We start from the raw sequence: 25,414 nt of genomic DNA, 5'->3' as shown, positions 1-25,414 counted from the left end.
ACAAAATATAGCTTCATGCTCATGACGTTAGGCAGGTATGATGTGTAACTGAAACCCAGAATTGTAGATTGATGTCTATATGCAGATGAGAGCAGACACAAGATAAGGTAAGGTCTGTGACCAGACAGCAGAAAAGGAGGCGGGCGCAGAGGTTTGGAGAGGCAAGAGAGATAGGAGAGAAGAGAAGGAGGGAGAGAAGGGCGACCCAGAGATCTAATAACGGACGGATTATCACGGTATAATTTGCCTTATCTAGGTGGGCAGTTTAGATCAATATCAATTAGCTCTGAGTTTATTGTGAGGAGCTTTTGTGGGGTGAGAATTTACTGATATAATTCTGATTGATAAAGTACAAGCCTCTAGAATCTTGATTTTGCCGGGATATAGGGATTTGTAACAGCTAACCGTGAGACGGGCGGTCATTGCATGGGGCTGGTGTGGCAGCAACTGGTCATGGGAGCTACTAGATGGGCAGGTGCTGCTGGAAGTAGCCATGGTGGTGAGATCACCGCTGGGGTCACAGAACAGACAACAGTAGTGTGGCCTAGTGCGCTTTCTTTCTTTCTCTCTCTCTCTCTCTCTCTTTCTGTCTTTCCTTTTTATATTTACCGCTACAAGTAGAGCAGAGTTTAGGGCAACGATACACTTGATGATTTTCTTGTTCTTTTATTACTTATAACATGATATTCATTTATATAACTATTAATTATTTTTTTTCTCATACTTCTCCAATGTTTGAAATACTCTTGAGCTTTTTTTATAAGCCCAGCAGTGCTAAGTAACGTTCTTGGCTTTTGTTTTTGTGTTTGCTTTCGTCTTAAAAGGACCACTGGTCACAGTGAGAGACTCGAATTCCTGTCCTGGCCCCGACCCAGCTTTGTCCTTTAACAAAAGCTAGTCACTGTCAACTTAGGTTTTCCAAGTCTTGATGAGTCTGCAGGCTTCATGGGCACCATGAAAATCAAACAAGATGAAGGGATTATTCCACGACCTCTGGAACTGTCCCTGAACAGCCAATCACAGATGTGGACTCAAGCTCTGGTCACCTTCTTCTCTGCCTCCCTCAATCCCTCTCTGGTCTTACCTGTGGCAGGTGTCTCCAAGCTGTTGAGGACTTGGGTCTGACAGGCGGGCTCTGGGCTCAGCAGGGAGACAGGTGCCGCTGGGGAAGACTGGGTTCTGGACAGGGGCCGGTGTCCGACCTGGGCCAGAGGTAGCAGCACAGAGTCCCCGGGGCTTCCCTGAGAGAGCCGCCCAGCTAGATGCTGCTGCTCCCAGAGTGGCACCTGAAGGAAACATGACCACAGGTTCCAGTTTCTCAGATTTGGCCACTTGCTCACACCCAAGATGTAGATACCCTCCGGACAGACGCCATTTCTAGAGAAATTCCAGATTTGAGCTCTGTGACCTTTCTGAAGACCTGGACCCAGTCTGATGTTCCAACTTCACAAGAATTTCTTGGGCCCCAGGATACTGTCTGAGATCAGGTCTCCTAGGACTAATCTACTGACCACAAGTAACTGCTTGAGACGGTAAATGCTCGTGGGTAGACGGCCACCACCAAGTGCTGCTGCTGGTGGACTCCCTTTCCCGATAGAGTCCTAAGCCTCTGGCTTTGGAGATAGGGTCTTTGCAGGGGAAAACCAAGTCACACTAACAGGATTAGGAAAGTCGTCATTGAAAAGGTTTGCTATCCTTCTAAAAGGGACCTTTGAGCAGAGGTATGTTAGATTGATCTTCCTTCACAGCCCCCAGGACACATCCCCTCTCCCGCCCAACACACACCTCGATTGAGCTTCAAGGTATCTTGCGTGTCTAGCTCCTTCTGCAGTGGTCCTGACAAATGAACACTGCCCTGACCCCCATGCTATTATTAATCTAAAGCCAGGGACTTGCTGCTCTCCCACATCTTGCCACAGCTACCTTTAGATACAAGAGAGCCAGTTGCAAAGAGAAGTATGAAGATGGCGTATGTGTAGTTCTGTGAAAGGCCAAGAAGCAGGTACAGGGTATACTAGAGAAAGCAGGCTGCGGGAATATATGCATACGCACGCACGCACGCACGCACGAACACACATGTGCATGCGCATCAGCACCTCGGTGTGGGTCCGAGTCTTTCTATCCCCTACCCTTTCCCATCTTATGCCAAGCCCCAAGCCTTCTGACTGAACTTTCTTCAGGGTCCTTGGGCACAGCCATACCTGTTGGTGCTGCTGCAGAGAAACAGGTCCTCTGCCCTCAGGAGGCCCGCGGCCTGACTCCCTATGTTCCAAGCCATCATTCGCCATAGGTCCCACTCCCCCACCGTCTGTCTCTAGGTCCTCAGCAGAGGGTATCTGCCGCAGTCGGGGCTTCTCACTGGGCTTGGCAGGCCTCTGGGGAGGGGAGATGGCTGGCTGAGAAGTGGGATAGAGAGGAGGGTGGGTGGAGGGTAGAGGGTTGGAAACGGCTCCATTCATCTGGCTAGGTCTCCGGCAATCACTCCTCTAGCCTTTCAGGCCTTTCTTCTGCCTAAGTACCCTTCAGCCCACAGGGGCTCAGTTAGGCACGCCTTAGCACCTCCCCTACCTGGCTCCCCTCACCTTGATCAGCTGGACATGAGGTTTGAGCCGATCCTGGCGGGGCTGCAGGGGGCCCAGCAGAGGGGAGGCAGTGGCGCTGGGAGGCAGGGGCTCTGAGCGGGTCCGGTTAAGTGGCCGATGGAGGCCTGACCCAGAGAGCCGCTCAGTGGTCAGTAAGGGCTGGGCAAAGTGGAAGGGCAAGGGCCCGAGCCCGGGCACTGGAAAGAATGAGATGGATGTAAGGAAGGAACCCTGGGAGCCACAGGAGGAGACAGGGTACGAGTGGAGGCAAAGCTTGGCAAGGGGATACAGACAGTGAGCGATTGGAAAGTGGGGTTTTCCCAGAGCCTGCCCCCCCCCCGTCAGGGTGCACAAATCCTGCCCATTCTGGGAAAAGCAGCAAGACTCACCAGTCCAAAGTGGGGCATGAGAGACTGAGGGGTCCAGCAGGAGAATGGGCTGCAGGCGAGAGGGTAAGGTGCCCCCAGCCTCTGGCTCCAGACCGTGGTGCAAGAAGAGGGGACCATGGGGGCTCCCCAGGACAGGACCCCGAGGGCCCAAAGTTGAATGGGTCCTGCGGTCACCATCAGCCTGAAAGAAAGGTAAAGTCAGAGTTGGAGAGGATTCTGGGAGAGGAAGGTGAAGGTGAGGTAACAGGACACAGGCAGGAAAAGAGGCCGGAGAAGCACGGAGTGGGGGCGGGGTGCCCCAGCCACTCACCCTGGCAGGGGCAGGCAGCCCCAGTGTGATTGCGGGCAGCAAGGACACTGTCGGCAAAGCGAACGGGGCCAGAGAAGTCTCCTGCAGCCGCAGCCGCTGGCCCAAGAGCGCCTGCCATGAGGATCAGGGTGACGGGTCACCAGTCCTGGAACTCTACCCCTGATATGCCGTCCCCAGAACGCCCAAGAGGCCCTGCTAAGGACTACCCAGACCCTGAAGCCTCAGGCCAGCTAGGCCACTTGCTGGAAGAAGGCTGAGACTCAGAACTGCCCTCCCCCACCCAGGAGAGCCCAGTGCCCAACAAGGCCTTACCTCTGAGCCCAGGGCAGGGTTAGGGCCGTGCTCGCTGTCATTGGGGGAACTGCACCCTGACGCAGGCGTGCTGCTGCTGCTGGGGGAGGAATCTGAGGGCAGAAGAAAAAGGAAGGCACGGCCAGGGGTCAGGAATGGACGACCCTGGACAGGACTCCCAATCACAGCTCCTTTCCTTCTGGATGTTTGCTGCTTTCTTCCTGGAGGACCGAAAAAGCTACCGGCCCACCACTGTCCCACAGAACCTCTGAGGTGTTACCTTCACTCACCTCTCCCTCCTTTCCCCAGCAAATGTCCACCCGGGAGACTCAGCAGGGTTAGGTTTTAGCCTCAACTCGCCCTCCCGCAGGCAGGTGTGTGAGACGCACCAGGTACAAAGTCAGCGGTCCCACGTGGATGGAACCCGGCCCAAAGAAGGGACCGCACCATGGGTGGCGACTGACTCCCTGTTGGGCTCTTACCTCCAAGAGTCTCAGCAGGCCTCCTCCGAAGACTGGGCGGGGCACTCTCCTTCCTGAGCAGGGGATTCTTGCGCCTCTCCAGAGATTTCTTGGGTTTGTAGCGCAGCTTCAGGTTGGGCTCAGACACTGCGGGGGCAACTAGTGTCACTCCGTGGATAGGTCAGCCATCCTTCTCTACTTTCTCTCCCTCCCCCAACCCCACTCTTTTGAGACAGTCTGGCGATGTAGACCAGGATGGCCTCAAACTCACAGAGATCCACCTGCCTCTGCCTACTGAGTGCCTCTGTATCATGCCAGCCCTCTTCTGTGCCCTTTAACATCCCTCCTCCATGGGTTAACAGAAGAGGCAAAGCCAGAGTGTTGGGGGTGAGGGGTAGTAATAAGCAGTGTACCAAGAGCCTCAGTCCCCCAACCCCATACTCCTGATCTAAATCTGAAGCCCTTTGTTTAATCTAAGCCCCTCAAAGGTCTGTTTAATCTGCCCACCTCACCTGTTTTACGCAGGGGAAAGTGTTCCGGGGGTTCGGTGGGTAGGCTGGGAACGGGAGGCAGGAAGCTGCTAAGCACGGAGCGGGCAGCACCCTCTGTGTCCAGGGGCTCAAGAGTTCTGCGGGGTGAGTGTCAAGGCTACTTCAGAAGCCCAGGGTGCCCCAAGGCCCTACAATCCCATTCTGCACAGGTGCTTTTCTGAGCTTGCCTGCCAGGAAAGCAGCCACCAACAGAGCTGGGTAGTGTGGAGCCAGCATGACAGGAGTCACCTCCAGGGGGCAGTAGCGAGTCACCCATGCTAATGCAGGCTTCAGGTATAAAGCCCAAGCCTTGGAGCTTAGGACTCCCTGAAGACTCAGCATCTCCTGTTAGGAGCCTTTTTTAGGAACCACTGTGCATGTGAAGGGCCTCAGGTGAGATGTAGGGAGAAAACTGAAGGGGAAAGGAGGGCGTGTATGGGTTGAGGGGGATTGGATAGATTATATTTAGGCACAGAGTAAGAAACAGGTAATAGGTGTGGGGGAAGAGAGGAGCCATGTGTACACCCACAGGTGCACACCCACAGGTGAGTATGTAGGAAAGAGGGGGCACAGAAAGGACCTGAGGGACAACGAGCTACCTGTAGGGGATACCGGGGCTGCTGGGATGGACTGTTCTCTCAAGGGCTGCCTGCTGTTTCTTTAGAATCACTTCAGCCAGCTTCTGTTTGACCACACTGCTGGCTATGGCACCTGTAGAGGCAGAGAAATGGGAAGGCTGGCAAGGGGTGGATGAGAAGTCTCTTGGGAACATTCTCCGCAAACTGCCAAGGCCACATTTTCAGTACACTATATCTCATGGACTCCTCAGGCAAGAGCTAGCTAAGCCGGAGGCCCCACCCCTCCTGTGAAGCCTTTAGAAACTCCCACACTTACCTCTGTTGAGAGGCAGAGCCAACAGAGGGCATCCAGGTCAATGGTGCCCTTCCCACTCATCCCTCCCAGACACCCAGGCAGAGAAGAGGGGAGACGAGCCCCACCCTTACTTCGCTTGCTCTTGTCTTTATTGAGAAGTTGCCGAAGTTCTTGCTCCTGCTGTCCGCCCTGCAGCTCCGGCATCGGTGGGTCCATCGAGAGCTGTAGACAGAGCTGGCAGCTCAGGAGGGGCAGGAGTAAAGGACAGACCTAAGGTCTAGGGAGGCCGGGGGGTGTCAGTGGGGTTCTGTCTTTACCCTCATGGGTTCAGCTGAGCGCTGTTGCTGTTGCAAGCCGGCGAGGAAGAGATGGCGGTGAAGGCGCTGGGGGCGCTGCAAGGTCAGAAGCGCCGGCTCTGGTGACGGCTCCACTGTGGGCCTCTGGCCCACTCGAAGGTCCATGGGCTGGGACTGAGAGCCTGGTGTGTCTGGCTGGAGGGCAGGACAGCCTGGGAACACACAGCCAAGTCAGGTGGAAGACTAGTCTGCAGGAACTTGGTCACAGACAACTGAATCCTCTGGGGTGGATGGAACATCAGTCAAAATACCCTCAGGGAGCCTCCTCCTCCCTTAGGCCTTAGGTGAGCTACAGGTAGGAATTGGATTCCATTCTACCTGTGAGAAAGGAGGTCTGCAGACTACAGACACGTTCGCTTCTGCTTGCCGATGGCGAGAACTGAGCCATCTGACTGGAAGCACGGTGTCTTGCTTAGCTTGGGGCTAAGGTTACAAGATTCAATGAAATGGCGATGTCGTTCTAGGCTCTATATCCTCCTTGCCTTTGTCCTTCTAGGAATGTGGTCAGCCTGGCTTAGGGCAGGAGCGATCAGCCAGGTAAATAGGTTCATTGTGCTCAGCACCCCAAGTTCATGGGCCTCACACATCAGCTGCCACACTCTCCCCATTTTCTGTACCATTCTGGTCCTGGGATCCAGACATAGTGCCCAAAGCTTACAATCAGCCCTGGCAGGCCCCCTAGGGCCTACTGAACCCTGTTCTCATGGTAGACTCCTCAGCTCACCAGACCTATGAGCTTGTGGTACAGGCTCCTGTTTCTTACTCCAGCCAGCTGTGGGCCTGGCCTGGCAAGGACAGCAGGCTCAGCTGCCTCTTCTCCAGTGTCCTCTGCACCCACGCCAGGAGCACCTTGCCAAGGCCGTGGGTGCAGGAGCTATTTATAGCTCACCAGCAGACCAGGGCCTGTGCCAGCATAGCCAGCTGGCCTGGCTGAGCAGCCAGGGATGCTGAGATGCTGAGATGCTGGGAATGCTTCAGGGTAGGAGGTGGTCCTACTGAACGAAAAGGATGAGAATACAAGAGAGGGGGGAATCTCCCCACAGAGGCCTTCTTCAGGCATTTATCTCATAGAACATAACAACTATCCTTGGGGTCTGGCACTGACAGGGAATGGTAACATTCCCCAGCAAACCACCAGTGAGAAAGTTCTGGAAGTGCAGCCTGCGGCCTGCACAGAAGTCATAACCTTAACAGTTGTGGTGCATGTGTGCAACAAAACCCCCTCAGCTCCTAGTCTCCCTGCCTTGGATACTAATTATTGCCTATCTGTTATCCTGGACGAGACAAGTGGGGGCCAGGGCGAGGGCCTGGAGCCACCCAGCAAGGTGTTCGTCCCTGTCTGTCCCAATGCTCCGGTTTCCCACCAACACACAGGAAATCACCTCTTTTGGAAGGGGCTCACACTGGGCAAGAAAAGAAGTTGTGGGTAGTTGTCCCGAAGGGGCGTCACTCTAACAATGACTACGAGATGGACATGAGAGAAGTGTCCAGCAAGGCCTACTGTGGCCCTCCAGTTACTAAGCACTCTGAGAAAACGACTATGCATCCAGATACCACCCACAGTAAACAATACCTGGATTTGCTGCCCTCAGCCCTGTTCATGTGGCTAACCAAGAAATCATTCTGGTTGAGTATGGGCCTCCACTGGCAACATATTCTTGGCCCATGAGAGGCCTTAGCCTTCCCCAGTTCTGGTGTAGTGGCTTCCCGAGATCACTCCCTTGCTGGCACAGGGCTTAGGAGAACCCAAAGTGGTTTTCCTATACCTGAGGCTTGTGGTTTCAGTCTTACCAAAGTAGGAACAGCCGCCTAACAGCTTTCAACATTACTACTTCCAGAGCAAGGGAATGTTGGGAACAGAGGACTTTCTGGGAGACTTACCATCTGGGGGTCTCCATAGGCTAGCCCCATGGCAGGGTACAGGAGTGGTAAAGTTCTCTGGAGAAACATCCTTTAGGCATTTCCCCATGAACACCCGCCTCAACTTGGCCTGCTCCACTTAACAAAGCCAACAACTCAGGCACCAAAGCCACCAACTCCAGCACGGCCTTTTATCCCATAAACAAAGCCAGCACCTTTTATCCCCCTGGCTTTTGGCTCACAATGTCTCCTGTCTGCACTCCTGCATTCTACTTCCCAAACCCCATCTGCTGCTCAGAGCCCGGCTGGATACAGGCCAGTGTACAACAGCCCTTCCTCCTGGCCTCCATGCCGGCTGCTCACAGCATCGTTAAGAGCCCAGCGGCAGCAGCAGTATAAGCCCCGAAGGCTGGGGTCTGGTTTGCCGTTGCTCATCAACCCAGGACTTAGAATACAACCTAGCACAAGGCAGACAGTAAGTAGAACCACAGGGGGGAATCTTCCTATTTCTCCTCAGTGGCCTAGGACGGAGTTTCAGAGCGGTAGGCGGTAGGATACACTCAGGTGTCTCTCATTTAGCAGAGGTCACATGTTGCTACCGTTTCCTCTCCCCGCCCCCTCTTCTATGTGTCCTTGTCTTCCCAGGCTTTCCGCACAGCTGAATTAAGGCTAAGATTCTTTGACCTTCCGGTTCTCTCTGCTACGTGGAAACAATCACTGCGCCCTCAGAAGATCCTCAGTGGGTATCATCCATTGGGAGTTAAAGAAAAAGGGACGTCTCCCACCCACCTCCATGGGCACATTCTAAATCTGGCCGGCAACAGGAAGTTAGTTAGTCCATTGCAATCCAGTCTGCCGGGAAGAACGAGTGACGGGAGTGACGGGTGCAGGGAAAGCCCAGGCCAGCAGGGAGGACCTAGGAGAATGTCCTCTCACCAATAAGAGACACCTTTTCTCCCTGCAGGGCCCAGATGAGGATGAATGACTTGAAAACAAAACAGGGCTCACTCGCTGGGACAGGGGTCTGATGGGGCGGGGCCTGGCTGGGGTGGGGCGCGGCTTGACTGGGGCAAGGCGGGGCCTGATTGGGGTGGGGTGGGGTGGGGTTATCTGAGCACAAACATTCCTACTTTCCGTTTTGCCATACCCTACAAGGACAGGCATGGCGTCTGGCTTTCCCTTTCCCGTCATGCTTCCTAGCCTGGACCCTAAGATGCCTCTCGCGTTCTTACTCTTCTGGAGACCAAACATTGTCCCTTCCCTGGAACCCACATCTTCCAACTCTCTGACCCAGCTAAATCCCCACTTGTCAAAGCCCCAGGCTCTCCTCTCCCAGACTGTTCCCATCCCTCATCCAGGCTTACCTGGGTCCCATCTGTAGAAAGAGAGGTGAGGGTATATCGGTGGAGCAAGGGAGGAGGGCTAGTGCCCTCAGCTCCTTCCCTGGTAGCCAGCTACTGAGTGACTCAGCTGCTTGGGCACAGCGCATAGCAAGAAGTTCAGGCAGGAGGCCCGAGCTCACCCCGCAATGCCCTCAGCCCTCCCTGATGTGGAAGATACCATCTTCCCTGGGCAGTCCAAGCATGCTTCCAGCAGCCTGAGGGGAAAAGGCAGGCTGGAAGGTGCTCAGGCCAGAAGTGGGAACATGTGGCTGGGGAGAGCAAGAGAGAGCTGGGGAGAGCAGGCCCGGAGAAGCGTTCAGAAAATGTCAGGGGACAGGACTGGGCTGTGGCTACAGGTCAGGGGAGATCTGGTAGGATCTGTGAAATGCTGGCGATACACACCCCAAGAATCGCAGCACCCCCCCCCCAGCTGCCCATTCTGTGTCTGCCACCTTGGTTTTCCCAGAAAAGAGACCCATTAAAGCCTCAGACCTCTTTCTGAGACAGCCTGGGCTAGTCTTTGGAAATGGCCACTTCTCCCAGGCTCCCAAGCCCACTCAAGAACCCACAGAACTACAACAGAACCGTCGGCTGGTTGGCAACAGGAAGAGCAAGGCAGGCTGGGAGGAGCCGTGGACGCGAGTTCTCATAGCGCCTGCTCACGGTGAACGCACCCTCCCGCCATTCCAGCTCAGGGCCAAAGGACAGAAGGCCCTCGCAGGAAGAACACGGAAATCTGGGATTTTTCTGCAGGCAGCATTTGGTGGATATGCTCCTCAGACCAGACCAAGTGCAGAAGGATGCTTTCCGAGGGGAGATGGATGCTGCTCTCTGGACCTGTACTTAGTGTGCAGCCCCAGGCAGAAGAGACTTAAGCCAACGGCCCACCATGTTAGCATCCATGCCTCGGCACACAGTTCTGGGCAGACATGCTGTCCTATCTCTAGTCAGTCTGCCCAAGCCCATTTCGGTACGAGGCTCATCCTGACCCGTTCTCTTCACCCCTCACCTACTCAGTGTCCCACGCCTCTGCGTGTCATTCATTACGGTGTCGGCGGTAGCGTCTGTCAGCCGCTATCATCTGCATCCGTACTTTCTAAGGCCCTTTCGGGAACTAACGAATTACACACAATGACACACAATGATCCTCTCACGACTTCCTGACTAATACACAAATAATTTCTCAAGGTTTGTGATCCCCAAGATACAGCTATTCCAAAAGCAGCCTTCTCTCTCCAGGAATAACAGACATTCTGGATATCTTAGAACCCCCCCCCCTTTCTTCTGCGGGCCCTGGTCTAAAAAGGTTTCTACGCTGCCTTTTGATACAGGGTTTCTCTGTGCAACCAGGTTTTCTCTGGCTGTCCTGGAACTAGGCCAGGCTAGCCTCAAACTCACAGAGATCCATCTCCTCCTGCTTTTGGAGGGCTGGGATTAAAGGCTGTGCCAACACTCAGCTTCTTGGTAAGAACCTTTAATCTTGGCTGTCATCTTGATATACCTGGGAAGAAGGCACTTCAGCTGAAGAATTGCTTCTATCGGCCTGGCCTTTTTGTTGTTATTTTGTATCCTTTTTTGTTGTTGTTGTTGTTGTTCTTGTTTTTTTTTTTTTTTTTTAAATTACTAATTGATGGTGAACAGCACCACCCCTGGGTGCTGGGTTGTACAGAAAAGCAGGCTGGGAAAGCCGGAAAGAGCAAGGCAGTAAGTAAGTAGCCCTCCCTCCATGGTCTCTGCTTCAGTTCCTGCCTCCAGTTCCTGCTTGAATCACTTCCCTGGAGTCCCTCAATGATGGATACACCATGACCTAAATAAACCCTTTCCTCCCCAAAGTTGCTTTTATTTTTGGTCATGGCCTTGACCACAGCAACAGAAAACACACTTGAATACCTTTGGGCCCAGAGTCCCCTGCATCCTGGGAATTCACTTACATTTCCCCTTCGCAGGAAGGCCTCCCGTGCCTCACACCCCTGCTAACCACAGATTTGGGCGCTGTGCACTCCATGCATGGGAGAAAAATTAATAACCTTGGGCCTTGTGGTTTGTTGTGACGACTGGAAGGGATAGTTTGTGGCGGTGACCTATGACAAAAACTCTGTCCAGAAGAGCCACATGGACGTGTGTGGCTGACAAAGAGGCTGATTCCAACAGCACTTTCTACAAAGAGCCCCTTTTCTTCCTGGCTCTCTGCTAAGTGCCATTGAGTTCAAAACACTGGGAATACCTCTCTGAAGGAAGAGGAAAGGCATCCCCTGGTAGCTTGATGAGCTTGAGCTTAAGAGAAAAGGGGCATATTGTATACCTCAGTATCAGCCTGAATTAGGGGACCCCCTTGCAATGACCTTGATACATTTCTCCGGGGCTAGTCATCATTCATTTATGAATGAAATTTACTTCATGGAAAAGAAGGAGAATTGACCCAAGGGACCAAGAACACTGCCCAGGGCTTGACCCTTTACTCGGCTCTTGTTTGGGTTTGGGACTCTCTCAGGGGCTTGGCTATAGCTCATGCCCTCCATTTTTAGGAAGCAGTTACAATTAGACCTAAGCAGTTCACTCAGCGTGAGGAGCCTGGATGCACCAAGTTTCCTTCCTGAACCTGAGCATCAGTCTCACCCAGAACGGAGAGATCCTGCCCCCGTCAGGACATCACAGCCTTCAGTAATCTCCAGACTAGACTCGAACACAAACCACAGGGTTCTATCCACCCTGGGGCCCCTGGACAAGCTGGGTTTCTGGGCCTTACATTGCTGTCTCACAAGGGGACAAGAAGCCTGAGCCTAGGTTAGCTCCCTAGTCCCTGGATATTAGCTCTAAAGGAAGCTATGGGAAGGCCAGGCCTCAGCTGCACGGGGGAAGCAGATGGAGGCAGGAAGACAAAGTCCTGGGTTCCAGGCAGAGTCCCCTGAACCCCAGCTTGCAGCTTAGAGTCTCTAGCCAAGACACAGGAAGAACAAGGCCTGATGCCTTCAGGAGACTGGCAGAGGAGGCAAGAGGGCCCCAGGAAAGTCCAAGAATAAACAAGGAGAGGAAATGTCATGTTTGTCAGGCCTCAAAGGCCTGAGAACGCCATGGAGAGAGGGCCCTCCTTCCAGGCATCCGACTGAACTCGACACTAGGAGATTCTGGAGCAGCAAGAGATTGGTCACTTGGGCTAGCGCTGTCATGGCAGAGAGAGGTGTGTGGAGGGTGCCAGTTCATAACCAGCAGACCAGTGTGAGAGGTGACTCCAAATGCAGGTGCTACCTCCCTCCAGAGGCCACAGCTGGGGGCTGAGGAGATCGGCAGATAGGGAGCCATTTGATGCTTTTCGAGCAGTTTAAACATCCCTCACCCTCACCTGTAACCAACCCGAGGCTGAGGCAGGGGGATCAATCCTTTGAGGTTTGACTGAGCTACACAGTAAGACCGTCCCTTTCAAAACCAACCAAGCAAGCATGAAATACACAGCCCAGAATCTTAAATACGAAGGCACAGTCTCAATGTGACAGTGGTGTGAGCATGCTCCAAGCTAAATCTCCAGCATCTGCTTAAAAAGCTATGTAAAGGGGCTGGAGCGAGGACCTGGGTTTGGGTCTCAGCACCCACATGGTGGCTCATGACTGTAACTCTGGTTCCAATGGATAGGCATGCATGCAAAATGCCCATATGTAAAATAAAATAAATACATCTTTTTTGAAGATTCTAAAAAAACAAAAAACATACGACAGAATGTAAGTTTCTCACTGGCCCCAGACTCCCTAAAATTTTCCTTAAACCCCACCTTTTTAACAGTTTCTGGTCTCCCCACTTCCAAAGCTTCCTGTTCTTAGCTTTGAACTAGTTCTTGCTCAGATGTATCCAGAGCTCAGGGCACAGACAGTGGGTGCCCAAATGAAGCCTAGGAAGAGAGTGAAGACCCATTGTATTAAGGACTGTGGCTAGGTCAGTTGGGGAAAGCCTATATGCATGACAACGTCTGGTAGAGAGAGCTTCAGCTGCCCCATCTGCAACCCTGGAACGTCAGAAAATTCCTCAGGCCAGCGCTGTCAAGGCAGAGAGAGGTATGTGGAGGGTGCTAGTTCCTAACCAGCAGGAGCCTAGACAGACCAGTGTGAGGGGTAGAGGACTGTGAGGCACGGTGACCCCGAATGCGGTCAGCCATGAGCCGTCTTATTCGTCCATTATTCCTGTCGGCCCTGAACCTGGAAGAGCCTCCATCACAGACTACAAATGGCTATCTGGTCTTAGTGCACCCTCCTCTTCAGCCACAGGCATTTGTCTTGTGTATGTGTATCCCCAGAGCCAGCACTTTCTGCCCTTCCCATTCCCCACTGGTGAGTGCTAGAACCAGTTGCTCCAAATGCCTTTCATCTGCTAATGCACCCGATGCTTGTAACAAACCCCACGAGATTACTTTTTTTATTGCAAGAACATCAATGGGCAGACTAAGACCCTGAAGCTCTGAATAACCTGAGGTTAGGGGCTGGAGAGATGACCCAGCAGTTAAGAGTACTTGCTGCTCTTGCAGAGGACCCATGTTCGGTTCCCAGCTCCCACTATGACAGCTTACCACATATCTATAGCCCCTGGTTCCAAGGGCTCCTATGCCTCTTCTGACCTCCATGTGTTCCTGTGCACACACACTGTACAAGCATACACTCAGGGACATGTATCGAAAAATTAGTAATTAAAGGCCCCGTGTCACAAAGCAGGAAGGCTCTAGAACCCTGATCTCATCTGATACATACCTTGAAGTTGGCTGGCCCAGGGCAAATATAAGGCAAAGGAAGTTCATCAGAGTGGGCCACATAAAAACTCGGGCCTATGCAGGCCAGAGAGGCCAGAAGCTGTCACATTTACCTGTGGGTACCCATAAAGACATCCCCAAAGAGTCACCTGTAGGAACTGGAGTTGGTAGAAACCAAGCAATAACAGAACTATTGGCCTGGGGGGGTTGAAGGAGCATCTGCTCCATTTTTCTACTCAGTGGGGTTCTGCTGTATCTTTTCTCTAAAGCAATGGTTCTCGACCTTCCTGATGCTGAGACCCTTTAACACAGTTCCTTATTTGGGAGCAACTCCCCCCCAGCCAGAAATTTAATTTTCATGGCTACTTCATAACTGTAACTTTGCTACTGTTACGAATCATAAATGTAAATATCTGTGTTTCCCCAATGGCCTTAGGTGACCCCTGTGACCCTTAGCGGGCCATGGCCCACAGGTTGAAAAACACCGCTCTAGGACGCTCTCACAGGAGGCCCCGAAACAAGCTTCACAGGTTCTTTGTAGATACAGATTCAGTGGGCAGGTGGGCAGCTTGGGATATGTACCTACACAGATGAAGGTCTGGGGTCCGTTGCAAGACGGTATGGTAGCTGGACATCCAGAGATCTGAGGGCTGGAAGTGCTGGTTTCAGCACCCCCATCTTCTCCCCCCTCCTCCCCACCTTCCCCCCTACCTCCCCCCCCCTCCTCGTGCCCAATCACTCAGCCAACCGGTCCTTTTCCTTCTAACTCTGGGTGGCTAGAGCTTTAGGGCAGTTATTTTTAGCTCTTGACACCTGGGTATTTTGCAGCCACAGGATGTCCGGTTTGGAGTCTCTTTCTGGGAATCCCACATGCGGCTGTTGTAAACAGCCCCACACAGTGGTAGCCCGAGCCAGGAGCCAGCCGCCCTCCCCGCCCCTACCCCTCCGTCTGAAATTAATCAAACAGGAAGTAGATGTAACCATGACAGTGGCAGCTCAAGCTTCCCAGGAGTGGCACAGTGTCCCCTCTCTGACTCTGTCACCTATCCGGCTCTTCATCCTCATGAATCCCGAAGCAGGGGTCCCAGGTCATTTGTGTAAGAGTATGACACTCAGAGGCCTTACTGCTCTCTGCTAAAGAACTGTGAGATTCTGAGTCACCTCTTGAAGCCTTTCTGCAGCTCAGCCTCCCTGAGCTCTCTCTATAGTGCAAGGACCCAGCTACCTCCTCAGGGTAGCTCTCCAGGCCTACCATCATTGCCCATCTCTAGGGCCTGCCTTGCAACCTGGCCTGTTCTGCACTGCTCTGTCCACTTAAAGAATTCCTGAGCAGACAGGTTTTCCAGGAGGTCCAAACCGCCCTGGTATTTCTAAACACTGGGGCACATGAATTCTCCATTCACCCACAACCCCTTGCTGCAGGAGCTCTGATCTTATTGGAAGTTCACTCTAAAGTCTAACCAGTATCTTTCTCTCTCACGAGAAAAAGACCTTAAGCAGGCAAGGTTCGAGGCCCCGTCTGTAATGTGGAGGCTATGGTTTTAGGGCTGGTCAGCCTCTGCCTTGTCTCTCTCCTCTCCAAGCCCTGGTGCCCACTTCACCCAGCAGCCAATCCCAGCCAGCCTTTCTCAACTGCTTGCCCCTGTAACAGGAAGCACAGTCACCACCCCAGTGCAGTGCTGTTTCTGGGGCCCGTGTCTTCACCCCCTTCAGGGTTTTGCAGCTGGGCTTGGCCTACCTGTGCGCCCCACTCCTGTTAGCTCGTAAGTCCTGCCTCTCCCTGTGGTTTGTGTGCCTGACAAAGTCCCTTCCCGACCCCCTTCTATTTGATCCTCCCAAAGGCCTGTCCCTGAGATGGCAGGGAAAAGATCCGAGTTATTCGGTCTATTATTCTAACCAGTAATGACATTAAGAATGATTGTCAAGTATTATGTCAGTGCTGACAAAGTATTCCTACCACAGCCTTGTAAAGTCGGTGCTGTTACCACAGAAACCGGGGCTTGAAGAGGTTAAGGAACATGCAGGGGGGCAGTGTGGCTCAGCCACAGAACGCTAGCCTAACATGAGAGAGTCCCGGGGCTTATCCCCAGTACCACAAAAGACAGACAAGAGATTGGAGAAAGAGAGCAAATGGGGGAGGGGGGAGGATGGAGAGGGGAGGGGGAGAGGAAGGAGGACAGAAACTTGCCTGGCCTTCCTGAGCCTAAGCTTATGATCAGCATACCTCCTAACAGGTGGCAAGGCCACCAAGCTGCACACAGAACGGTAGAGTAACCCCTAGCGTTGGCCTGCTTCTTCCACGAAACATGAAACAGTCCATCCAAAACACACCAAATAACAAAAGCACCGCCTCTGCCTGAGCCCCTCACGCCTTTGTCTCCAGGAGAGCTCGTTCCTACTTCCTTATTCATCTTACATCCCCCCCAAACCCCCCAGTTTTTTCAATGTGCATCTTACATTTTATTGGCTTCCTGTAAGCTCCCTCCAGCAGGGTATAACTAAACAAGCAGACCTCCCAGGGCTGCCCTGGAGAATCACATGCTGTGTGTGAGAGCCCTCTGGAAACTGTCAAGCTCCGGAGTGTGCCAGTTACATAACCAGAGCAAGTGACTCTCAGACAGGCAGTACTCAGAATGCATTCCCTCAGAAGGATATAGTGTAGCCTCTGCCCTGGGCAGACCTGGGGCAGGTGGAAGGGCGGAGGCACCCATTGCAGAGAGGAGCACCTTCATGCCAGACAGCCAAAATTGCCCTGAGTTTGAGGAAGGTGAAGGACACTGGCCACAGAGTCTGTCCGCCCACTGGCCGAGGGGGTAGGCATTTAGTACACACCAAGCAAATGAGAGGCATCTGGAGCCCTTGAACAGCAACAGTCTATGAATGCTGGTAGAGATAGCACATCAATATTAATGACCAAAAATACCCCAGACATCCCCAAACCCACTCCTGCCACAGGACCCTCCCCCTTTGCTCGTTAGTTTTGGAAGATATCAGAAGTCTATCGGGCAGATTCTCCAGGTGACCCCATTCCCTTCTGCAGCTACGGCTGCCCTTGACACTTACCAAAGATCTTTCTAGACCACATCCAGCTAGGGTGCTTACAGATCAACAGCCAGATGCGTGGTCCTGAGCAACTGCTTTGAACAAAGCAACGCCAAGAACAAATGGGGACCGGGTGAGACCATGACACGGCACGGAGAGGTAGAGATTGCTGACCCAGACAAACAGCATGCACAGTGCAATCTCATTTTAGCGGAAAAAAAAAAAGACAGCCTTTTAAGGGAGCACACGAGAGAGCGGGGAGGCGTGTGCTGGGGGTCCAGGGCCCCTCATATGCAGTACGTGCTCTCTTCTGTTAATGCTACTGCCCTGTACCGTCTGTTTCCACAGAAGTACCTTTGTGGTAACAGCTCATTGTACACACTGCATACATGTGCGTTCCCTGGGAACAAAGTCAACACATGACCAAGGGTCTCATGAGAACTAGGCTACTAGGCTTTCAAGGACTCCACATATTCTCGGACCCCCACATCGTCAGGGACTCCATGTTATCTACATGCCTCTCGTGAATCATGCTGAGGGCCTAGCCCAGGCTAGGCAACGTCAGGCCTTACTTAATGAATGCCTGTCAGCTGAATAATGACATTTCCTGAAAGCAATGGCTCATGTCTCTTCCAGGGCCAGCACCCTGGGAACACAACTGTTGTCACTGACCTGCCACCCCTCCTCTGCTTCACCCTCCTCTTAAGGACTGCCAGGGAGGAGCTAAAAGAAAGGTCACCAACAGCAGATGTTGGCAAGGTACTCCACAGAAGAAGCCATCAGGGGCTGTCTGCCCAGGGTGGCATGGCAGTCCCTTTGACAAGCCAGCTGGCTGTGAAGCCTAGGGTCCCCCCTCACCCTGCTTCGAGGGGTCCACCCTGTTCCTGCCGGCTACACACTCCTACTGTCCCAGGCCCACAAGGGCGGAGGAATCTAGAGCAGGGAATTTGGCCTGGTTTTTCCTGTGAACTGGGGCTGGGACTCTTTCTGTCACGGCTCCAACATTCTCTACTCCTGACCTTAAAAAAATGTGAACAATAATATCAGTAATAGGGATGAGTATTTGTGTGCACCAGGGCCCTCCCAGACGTGGCATAAGTCACTTACGCCATCTCCTTTAATCTCCACAGCAACCCTGTGAGAGTGAAAACATTATTATTTCCACATTAGCGATAAGAGAAACCGAGTCACGGAGAAGAAGGTGCCCGCGCTTAGCTTGTGGCTGGAGAAAGAGATTCAGTCCAGACAACCGTTCTTCCCTCTTGTCCCCCACTGAAAGTGCCTCTTGCTGGGCTTTGCCAGTGGCGCAGGGCGACAGGAGAGAACATCTGGGGCGGGGGTGGGGGGGGCGCACTTGAGACTCCACCAAGAGTTTACATTCCCAGATGCCTGCAGAAAGCCGGGAGGAAACCAACTTCGAGGCCTCGGCATCCTCACACAAAAGCCCCCACAGCTACACCTGCATTCGAACCCCGGTCTTGGGCTCCGGTCTTCCCCATTTTACACAACCCTTCTGGCGCAAAGCCAGATCTCTTTGAGCTCTGGGCTCCCTGCGTGCAGCCCTGCAGAGGGTGCTACCTCACCAACTCTCCACGGTGACTCACTCCGAGGCCCAGGGGAAGCACAGCTCCGTTTGCCGCGCCTCCAGCTCCCCGCCTCCACATTTGCTAACCGAAACCCGACTGCTGCTATTTTTAACCCTCCAGCTCCCCCTTGCTTGGGGCTCCCCCCTTTACCCCCACCCTCTTGCCCCAACTCGGTGGCACCACTCTGTCATTCTGAGAGCACTTCTACAACCTGAAGGCCCCGGAGGGCGCAGCGGATGCCCCGGACGTGCAGGTTTGTGGGGCAAGCAAAACAAGTCGGTTACAGCCCAAGTCTCCGAATTCCCCCACCCCGACTCTTTCCGAACCTGTGCCTCCCAGCCTGCCCTGCTCCTCCCCGCCATCCCGAAGGCTGCAGAAGGGGAACCGGATTGCTGGGCCTAGGGCTCCTTGGGTCCAGCTCATCAGGGAGCTAAGCGGAATGCAAGAGGGAATACGAGTTCCCTGGTTATTCTCAGCTCACAAAGCCAAGGATTTCGGACTGCCGGGGTTTCCCTTCCCAGCACGGCAACACGAGAAGGGACGAGAAGGGACGTAGCCTGGGGATAGGGTGGGGACATTGAGTCCGATCTGCCAGTACCTCTCCCGACCCCCAGTAGGAGCCTGCAGCTGGGGTTTGGAAGGCTGAGAGGCAGAGGCCAAGGAAAAAAGGCACTGGAAGGGCCAAAAGAAGGGGCCGGGAAGCAGACCTCGGAGACCTCTTCTCTTCCTTTAAGGCTCCTCCAGTCCCTCGAGGCTGCACTGTCTTGTCCCAGCTGCCAGACAGAAGTTCTGGGTCTCCCAGGGAAAACCCTCTACTGAGGAGGAGGAGGAGAGGTCAGAGGGCTGCAGGCCCAGAGTAGGAAGGTTATGCCCAATTAGCTGATGTGAAAGTTAACCTCCAGAGAGGGGTTGAGAGGGCAGGCCTGCATGGAGGTGGACCCAAGGGGGCACTTCCTTCTGGCGGAAGTTGAGCAGGTGGTGTGAACCAGACCCCTTTGCCCCTCTGGTCTGAGAGTCATCTAGCTTAGGGAGCAGATGTAAGGGCACAGAAAGAGAGACTCCTTAGTTCAGGTCTTCCCTATACCCCCTTCTGAACTAGGCCCTGCTGGGCAGCTTCTCATGAGCTCTGCCCTACACGAGCCCCTACCCTTGTTTCTGGTTCTGTTATCTCCCAGGACACAAGTCTTCTCGGAGCCTTGACTCACCCCCACACCCCTTGGTGACCCTGAGCTAGATAAATCCTAATGGTCATAGAAGCAGTCAGCTACACCCAAAGGGGTGCGAGCCGGGACAGGGGTCTCCCAGGTTGGGCAGGAAAGAAGGTGGAGCAGGAGGGTCAGGAATGGGCGGTGCTTGGGAGCCCCTGACAGAGTCTGCCATGTTCTTAATCTTAGTCTGAGCCCTATTTGGCTGCTCCTGCTTCTCTGTCCCTCTGACAACCTGTGGGGGGGGGGGTGCAGGGAGCTGCCTGAGGAAAGAAGAGTCCATTCACCAGGCTGACAGCCTAGTTCTAACCCTCAGCTAGACCTCAGTCCAGATCCCTCACCTGGGTCCAGGGAGCTTCCAAGAATGGCTTAGCAGGCTGTGGGGACTCACTTCTAGACTGAGGAGAAGAGGTGTTCCTGTCACCGAGACCTCCCATAGTCACCCTGTCCAAGGAGGTCTCATCTGGTTGTTTATTGCTGGATCCAGTTGGTGTTCTTCATAGAGCTAATTAATCACCATGTGTAATATTCACCTCTCCTTTCCCACCCCTGCTTCCTCGTTCTCTAGCAGATCTGTAGCACCCTGAGGTCAGAGGTCTGCCTCTGTGCTCACCAGTGTAAGGCACATAGCTCGGTAAGTCCATAAGGAATGGATGAGCTGCCAAGTTACCACCCTGACAAACGACCTTCCCTGACTGCCAGTGGGGGTTCCAAGGCTTTCCCACACAGGAAGAAGGAGGGTAACAAGAACAAGACCAGAAAGGCTGGAACCCCAAAGGAAGAGTTAATGCCACTCAGAGGGCAAGTATCTATCTATTCCAGCCAACCCCACCTGGTCCCCTTCACCATTCGGGGCATGAACATCCACATAGGTACCCATACTGGTGTCTTAGGAAGCGTGCACTGAGTTCTTCCTCTAAATAGCCTCATGACCTCAGACACACCACATACCTTTCTGCAGGTTTATTCCACAGAAATAAACAAAAAGGTTGACCCAGGGTTGTGTTCCTCAAGCGCAGCTCAGCACCACAAACACCCGCCACGCAAGTGAACATGGAGGTACCTCCCCCGACTCCGGAAAACTCTCAAAGATGGTGAGGACGGGACCTGAGGGTGTTTCTAAACACATTCTTCCCAGAATCCTGAAGCAACTGGTCTAGTAACTGGCATTAAAGATGACGGACAGATGCTAGTGAACGTCTTTCATCCCAGCCCTTGGGAGGCAGATGCAGAGAGATCTGAGTCCAAGACCAACCTGGTCTACACAGTGAGTTCCAGTACAGCCAGGGCTACACAGAGAAACCCTGTATCGATAAACAAACAAACAAATGAAGAAAGAAAGAACAAAAATCCATGGCTAATGCTTTTACAGGTCAAGATCTGGACACTTGTGAAAAAGCAAACTCTGACATAGGTACACACGCCCTAAAACCTGTCCATAGGTTCTATACGCCCCATAACTTACAAAGGTGCACATGACACAGAAGACACACATCTGTGCCACATGTGTGCATACCCCAAACACCCAACGGAGCCAGCACATGGATCACAGATTGACACAGAACCACCGCATCGACACACACAGCCCTGGGCAAGCACAGACACCCACTACACACCCAGTGCACACACACATATCACACGGAGGCTCACACTAAACAGATGCTAGCCGGAATTTATTTTGCCTCTGGGAACAAGTCCAGAACTAAAGGAGCTTGCTCTGCTGATGAAAACATCACTCTGCCACCCCCACCCCTTGCCTAGGCGGCAGGCTGTCCACCACCCCTAGATTGACTGGAGGATGGTGGTGGAGAGAGAGACCAGAGGCTAATGTTGGTGTTTTAGTCTGCTTGGAGACATCCCCAAATCTAGCCCAGTTCTCTTCCCTTGCCCACCAGGAGACAGTATGGGGCCTCAAGTCAGTGTTTGGTCAGGCCAATTGTCTGGATTCCCAGGCCCTGGTACTACAGAGAGAAAAGGCTTAGGGAGTAGCTAGATGTGGGGGCTCCCAGTACGTGGGCCACTAAGGAAAGGGCTGTCTGGAGTGCCTTCCTGCAGCCCTAAGGCCCGAGGCCCCCATGGAATGTTACCACAGAAACAGGGAAAATATTATAAGGAACACAATGCCTGGCAGAGTCACCTGCTCACCAGGCTTCCTGCTGTGTTACCCACCCCCCTCCCCAACTCGGGGCACTTAGAACCTTCACTAGCCTCAACCTGGGCCTCCCAGCCAGAGCTCTCCTTCCTGTCTCCCCTGGATTAGGGAAGCGGCTTCAAGAGAAAGCTCTGCCCTTCTGTGGTTCCAAACAACATCAGGGATGGCCCAATGGGCCCCTCACTCCTAGTCCCTGCCCACCCCCCAACACAGGAAATCAAGGCTTCCTGCCCCAGAGGAAGTGCCCCATCTAGTGAACAAATCCAACATATACAAATTCAAAGTCCTGGAGCTGGTGCCCCCAAGGGGACATGCCTTCAAGCTCTGCAATATACCCCCACACTCCTCTGCAGCCTCCAGACCACATCTGACTTAGGAAAAACTTGGCACAAATAGGTGCTGGCAGAGGCCAGTCTGGCTGGTGCCATTACCTGCCTGGGTGACTCTGGGCCTTGTGCTATTAGCTCATCTCTCTCTGGGGCTTCTGTCAACTTTAAAACTATCAGTTCTTAAAGAAGGGCAAAGAAGGCATAAAAAAGGTTTCAAAAGTTTCCTAGTTTCAGCCCTGGGAAGTGTGCCTATAGCGCTAAAAAGGTCTGTATTACCCATCCTGTCACGACTGAGCCATCAGAAACCATAGGTGAGGAACTATGAACCCAGACAAGGACATAGGATGCGCTCTCTACCTGTCCCCTTACTCCCTGATGAACACTGGTTTTCTGTGGTTGGTCTCTCCAGTTCTGAGCTCTGGAAAAGTGAACTGAGATGCTGCCCCCCCCCCCCCGTTCATGTTAATATTGAGAATAGTGTGCTTATGTGAAGTGACCTGCTTAGAAGAGAAACCTTCTCTGGCTCAGCTTATACCCCTAAGATGGCAGAAAAATGCCCCAGCCAGGGGACTAAACTGAGCAGCAGGGGGTTCGGATGCACCCTGTACCTAGCCTTTCCAAAACACAGCTCAAGAGTATCTAGCCTAGAAGAGAGAGACATCAGAAAACTAAAGACAGAGACACAATTCCCAGCTCCATCAGGTGCAGGACCTGGTCCAATCTCAGTTATCTGGGGTACCACACAGTAGAACTGCTCTGTGCCTCAGTTTCCCCCAGGAGTGACTGTAAAGAAAATGACTTGGTTACTGAGGGGAGATGTCAGGCAGAAGGGAGCAAGAAGGTTAGAGTGAAGGATGATTTTCGGCGGCTGGAGAAGAGGCTGGAAAGGTGCAAGAGCGTTGGCACAGAGGGGAGGCGCGTACAGCAGCCTATTGGGGTCCTTTCGGGAAGAAATGGGTCACCTAAGTTTAAGATAGAGGACAGAAACCAACTAAAGTCCCAGTCTGCAATGGCTGGGCCAGGAACTCGAGCAAAGTCTCATAAGTCTAGGTGAAAGTCTGAAGGACTAGCTCTTGATTCCAGATGTTGAGTTCAATCCAGGGCCACCAAGGGCCAATGTCCTATTATCACCCTGAAAAACTGGCAGGCAGAACTGGGCCTCAAGCAGATGCTGAGTTGGGATGTGGGAAGGGATAGCTATCGGCAAGCCAACCCACGCCAGTTGATGCAGGATGCTTTAGAGAATGCTGGACAGCTAGCAAAGGAACCCCAATGGTCAGCTCTGGATGAGCCTCAAACCAGCAGCTGGCGAGAAGGAAGTGGGACTCATTAGGTGACCTGCAGGACCCAGGTTTTTTCTTCCAACTTACTGGCCGAGAAATTGTAGTGTTGAAAAGACAGCTCAGCTGCCAGATTTGCCCAGGTTCTCATACTTCTCAACACTGACGGGGGAGGGGGGGGACATTTGCTCCGCACTTCCCTACCTCTCAGTATTCAGCGGGCGACCCTCACTTCCCCACACCTTTAGGGGCATTGCCCTCACAGCTCAGTTGGGCACAGTGTCTGTCTCTTCTCTGTGATGGGTGATCAAGAATAAGGGGTGATGCTCAGAGAAATCTCCCAGTCCAGTGCCCCTCCAGGAGACGTTACCCCCCCCACCCCCGCTACGGGATCTGAGTAGGGCCCTGCCGGGTTCCACGAAATGGGGGCGCTGATGTCCAGCCCCGCAAGTCCTGCCCCAGTTCAGTGAGTCCTAGCTTTTGCCCTCCCGCTTCCAAACCTTCCGCCCCGGAGCACCGCCCCCTCCCGGGCCTCGGTGGCCGGCCGTGCCTCCGGGATCCCGGGGAGGAGGTTGACGGGACGCCCGGCCCATGCACAGGCGGCCCCGGGGCCTCCCACTGCCTCCCCGGGGCCTGTCGCTGCCCGGGAGCGGGCGGATGTGGGCGCCCCGCAGGAGGCCGGAGCCCTTCGGCCCCGGAACCAGCCAGGGCCGCGAGCGGGCCAGAGCCCGGGTGAGCGGGCGCGGTCCAGGGCGCGCGGAGAACCGGGCCAGCCGGACCGGCCGGAGACCCAGCCGCAGCCGGAGCCGGAGCCGAGGCGGGCAGCGCAGGGTGCCGCGCGCAGGGCGGGGCGGGCGGGGAGGGGGTGGCCGCCCGGTACTCACCCGCGCCGGGGCTGTGCATCCAGGGGCCGGGGCCCTCAGAGCCGGGGGCTCATGGCGGGCGGGGGGCCGGGGCGCCGGCCTCACATCCCCCCCGGTCGCCGGAGGCTGCGGAGCGACTGTGAGACGGCGAGAGGAAGGGAGGGGGCCGGGAGGGGGAGGGCCCTGGCAGCCTGGCCGGCCGGGTAGGATGACAATGGAAGGAAATGCTTTATCTGAGTCTGAGAGCGGGCCAAGGGGGAGGGGAGGGAGGGGGGCCGGCGCTGGCGGCCCTGGGACACACCACTCGGGCTTTGCTCAGCCGCACACAAGCTGGCGGCAGACACCGATCGCGGCGGGGCGCGGCTCGCCGCCCGGGAGGCAGCGCCGAACCCGGAACGCGGGACGCGGCCGGACCCGCGCGCAGCAGCCGAAGCCCCAGCCGCCGCGCGGCGCTGCGCTCCGCGCACAATTCCCGGAAACCCAGATACCTGAGTGCACGCACCCGTGCATACACGGCGTACACGAGCGTGCATCCATGTTTACACAAGCCAGGGTGGTTTGCGCTTCGGGGAAGGACTCCTGTGCACACAACTACACACTTAAGTCAACGAGGGGAGCGCTACACACAGGGAGAGCAGGGCACGCTTAGAGTCCGGAGCAAGAAATCCCAGACGGACACCGCCTCCCCCGCCCCCCGCCCTATCCTAACCCCTCACACACACAAGCGGGACTCGCCTCAGGAACGCTTCAGGATCTGATTTGAAACACTGCCCAGTCCAACCCCAGTGGCACCCCCCACACACACACACACTGTCTGCTGAGGGGAGCAGAAGGGTCCAGTCTGTTCCTATTAAAAGAAAAAAAAGGGGGAGTGGGGGTGATGCAGATTTTGAAACTTTTAAAAGAGAAAATTCTCAAGGGATTTCCTTCCATCCTCTCCTCTTCCTCTTCCATTCCTCTCCCTCCACAATGACCCTCCTTTGCCCCCCCCCCCGTCCCTATGAGTCAAACTTCAGCAATGTGCCCAGTGTCCCCCAGTGCATTACAGCGGATCACAGAAATGTTCCAGTCTGTGAGTCGGAATGCAGACGCCTCCAGCCCTCCCTCGGCTAATAAACTCAGCTGAGGACTGGCTTGGCACTGTCGCCCTCCCTGCCTCTCCCCCAATCTCCTCTTAGATGGGAGGAGGTCAGA

The 25,414-nt window shown here is 54.1% G+C and overlaps 1 protein-coding gene across 5 annotated transcripts in view; it reads right to left on the bottom strand.

The window, feature by feature from the left end:
- HDAC7 (histone deacetylase 7) overlaps window positions 1-24,363 on the bottom strand; it is a 36,973-nt gene extending 12,610 nt beyond the window's left edge. The window contains exons 1-12 of one of the 5 annotated variants that reach the window (XM_080939499.1): window positions 24,242-24,363; window positions 5,754-5,944; window positions 5,568-5,658; window positions 5,163-5,274; window positions 4,546-4,661; window positions 4,055-4,180; window positions 3,594-3,685; window positions 3,282-3,392; window positions 2,972-3,152; window positions 2,583-2,779; window positions 2,202-2,396; window positions 1,085-1,286 (exon numbers count right to left, since the gene is read on the bottom strand). In XM_080939499.1, coding sequence (XP_080795625.1) covers window positions 1,085-1,286; window positions 2,202-2,396; window positions 2,583-2,779; window positions 2,972-3,152; window positions 3,282-3,392; window positions 3,594-3,685; window positions 4,055-4,180; window positions 4,546-4,661; window positions 5,163-5,274; window positions 5,568-5,658; window positions 5,754-5,944; window positions 24,242-24,260 — 1,633 coding nt within the window. In that variant the 5' untranslated portion in view covers window positions 24,261-24,363. Of the gene's footprint in view, window positions 1-1,084; window positions 1,287-2,201; window positions 2,397-2,582; window positions 2,780-2,971; window positions 3,153-3,281; window positions 3,393-3,593; window positions 3,686-4,054; window positions 4,181-4,545; window positions 4,662-5,162; window positions 5,275-5,567; window positions 5,659-5,753; window positions 5,945-9,016; window positions 9,100-24,241 lie in introns of those variants that run through there. The other 4 variants (XM_080939500.1, XM_080939501.1, XM_080939502.1 and 1 more) reach the window with 4 other exon arrangements.
- Between the last annotated feature and the right edge of the window lie 1,051 nt (window positions 24,364-25,414).

Source organism: Micromys minutus (genome assembly GCF_963924665.1).
Source record: "Micromys minutus genome assembly, chromosome: 27".
NCBI classification, from domain to species: domain Eukaryota; kingdom Metazoa; phylum Chordata; class Mammalia; order Rodentia; family Muridae; genus Micromys; species Micromys minutus.
Note: the sequence above shows the minus strand (reverse complement) of the source record. Positions and strands in the feature narration are given on the sequence as shown.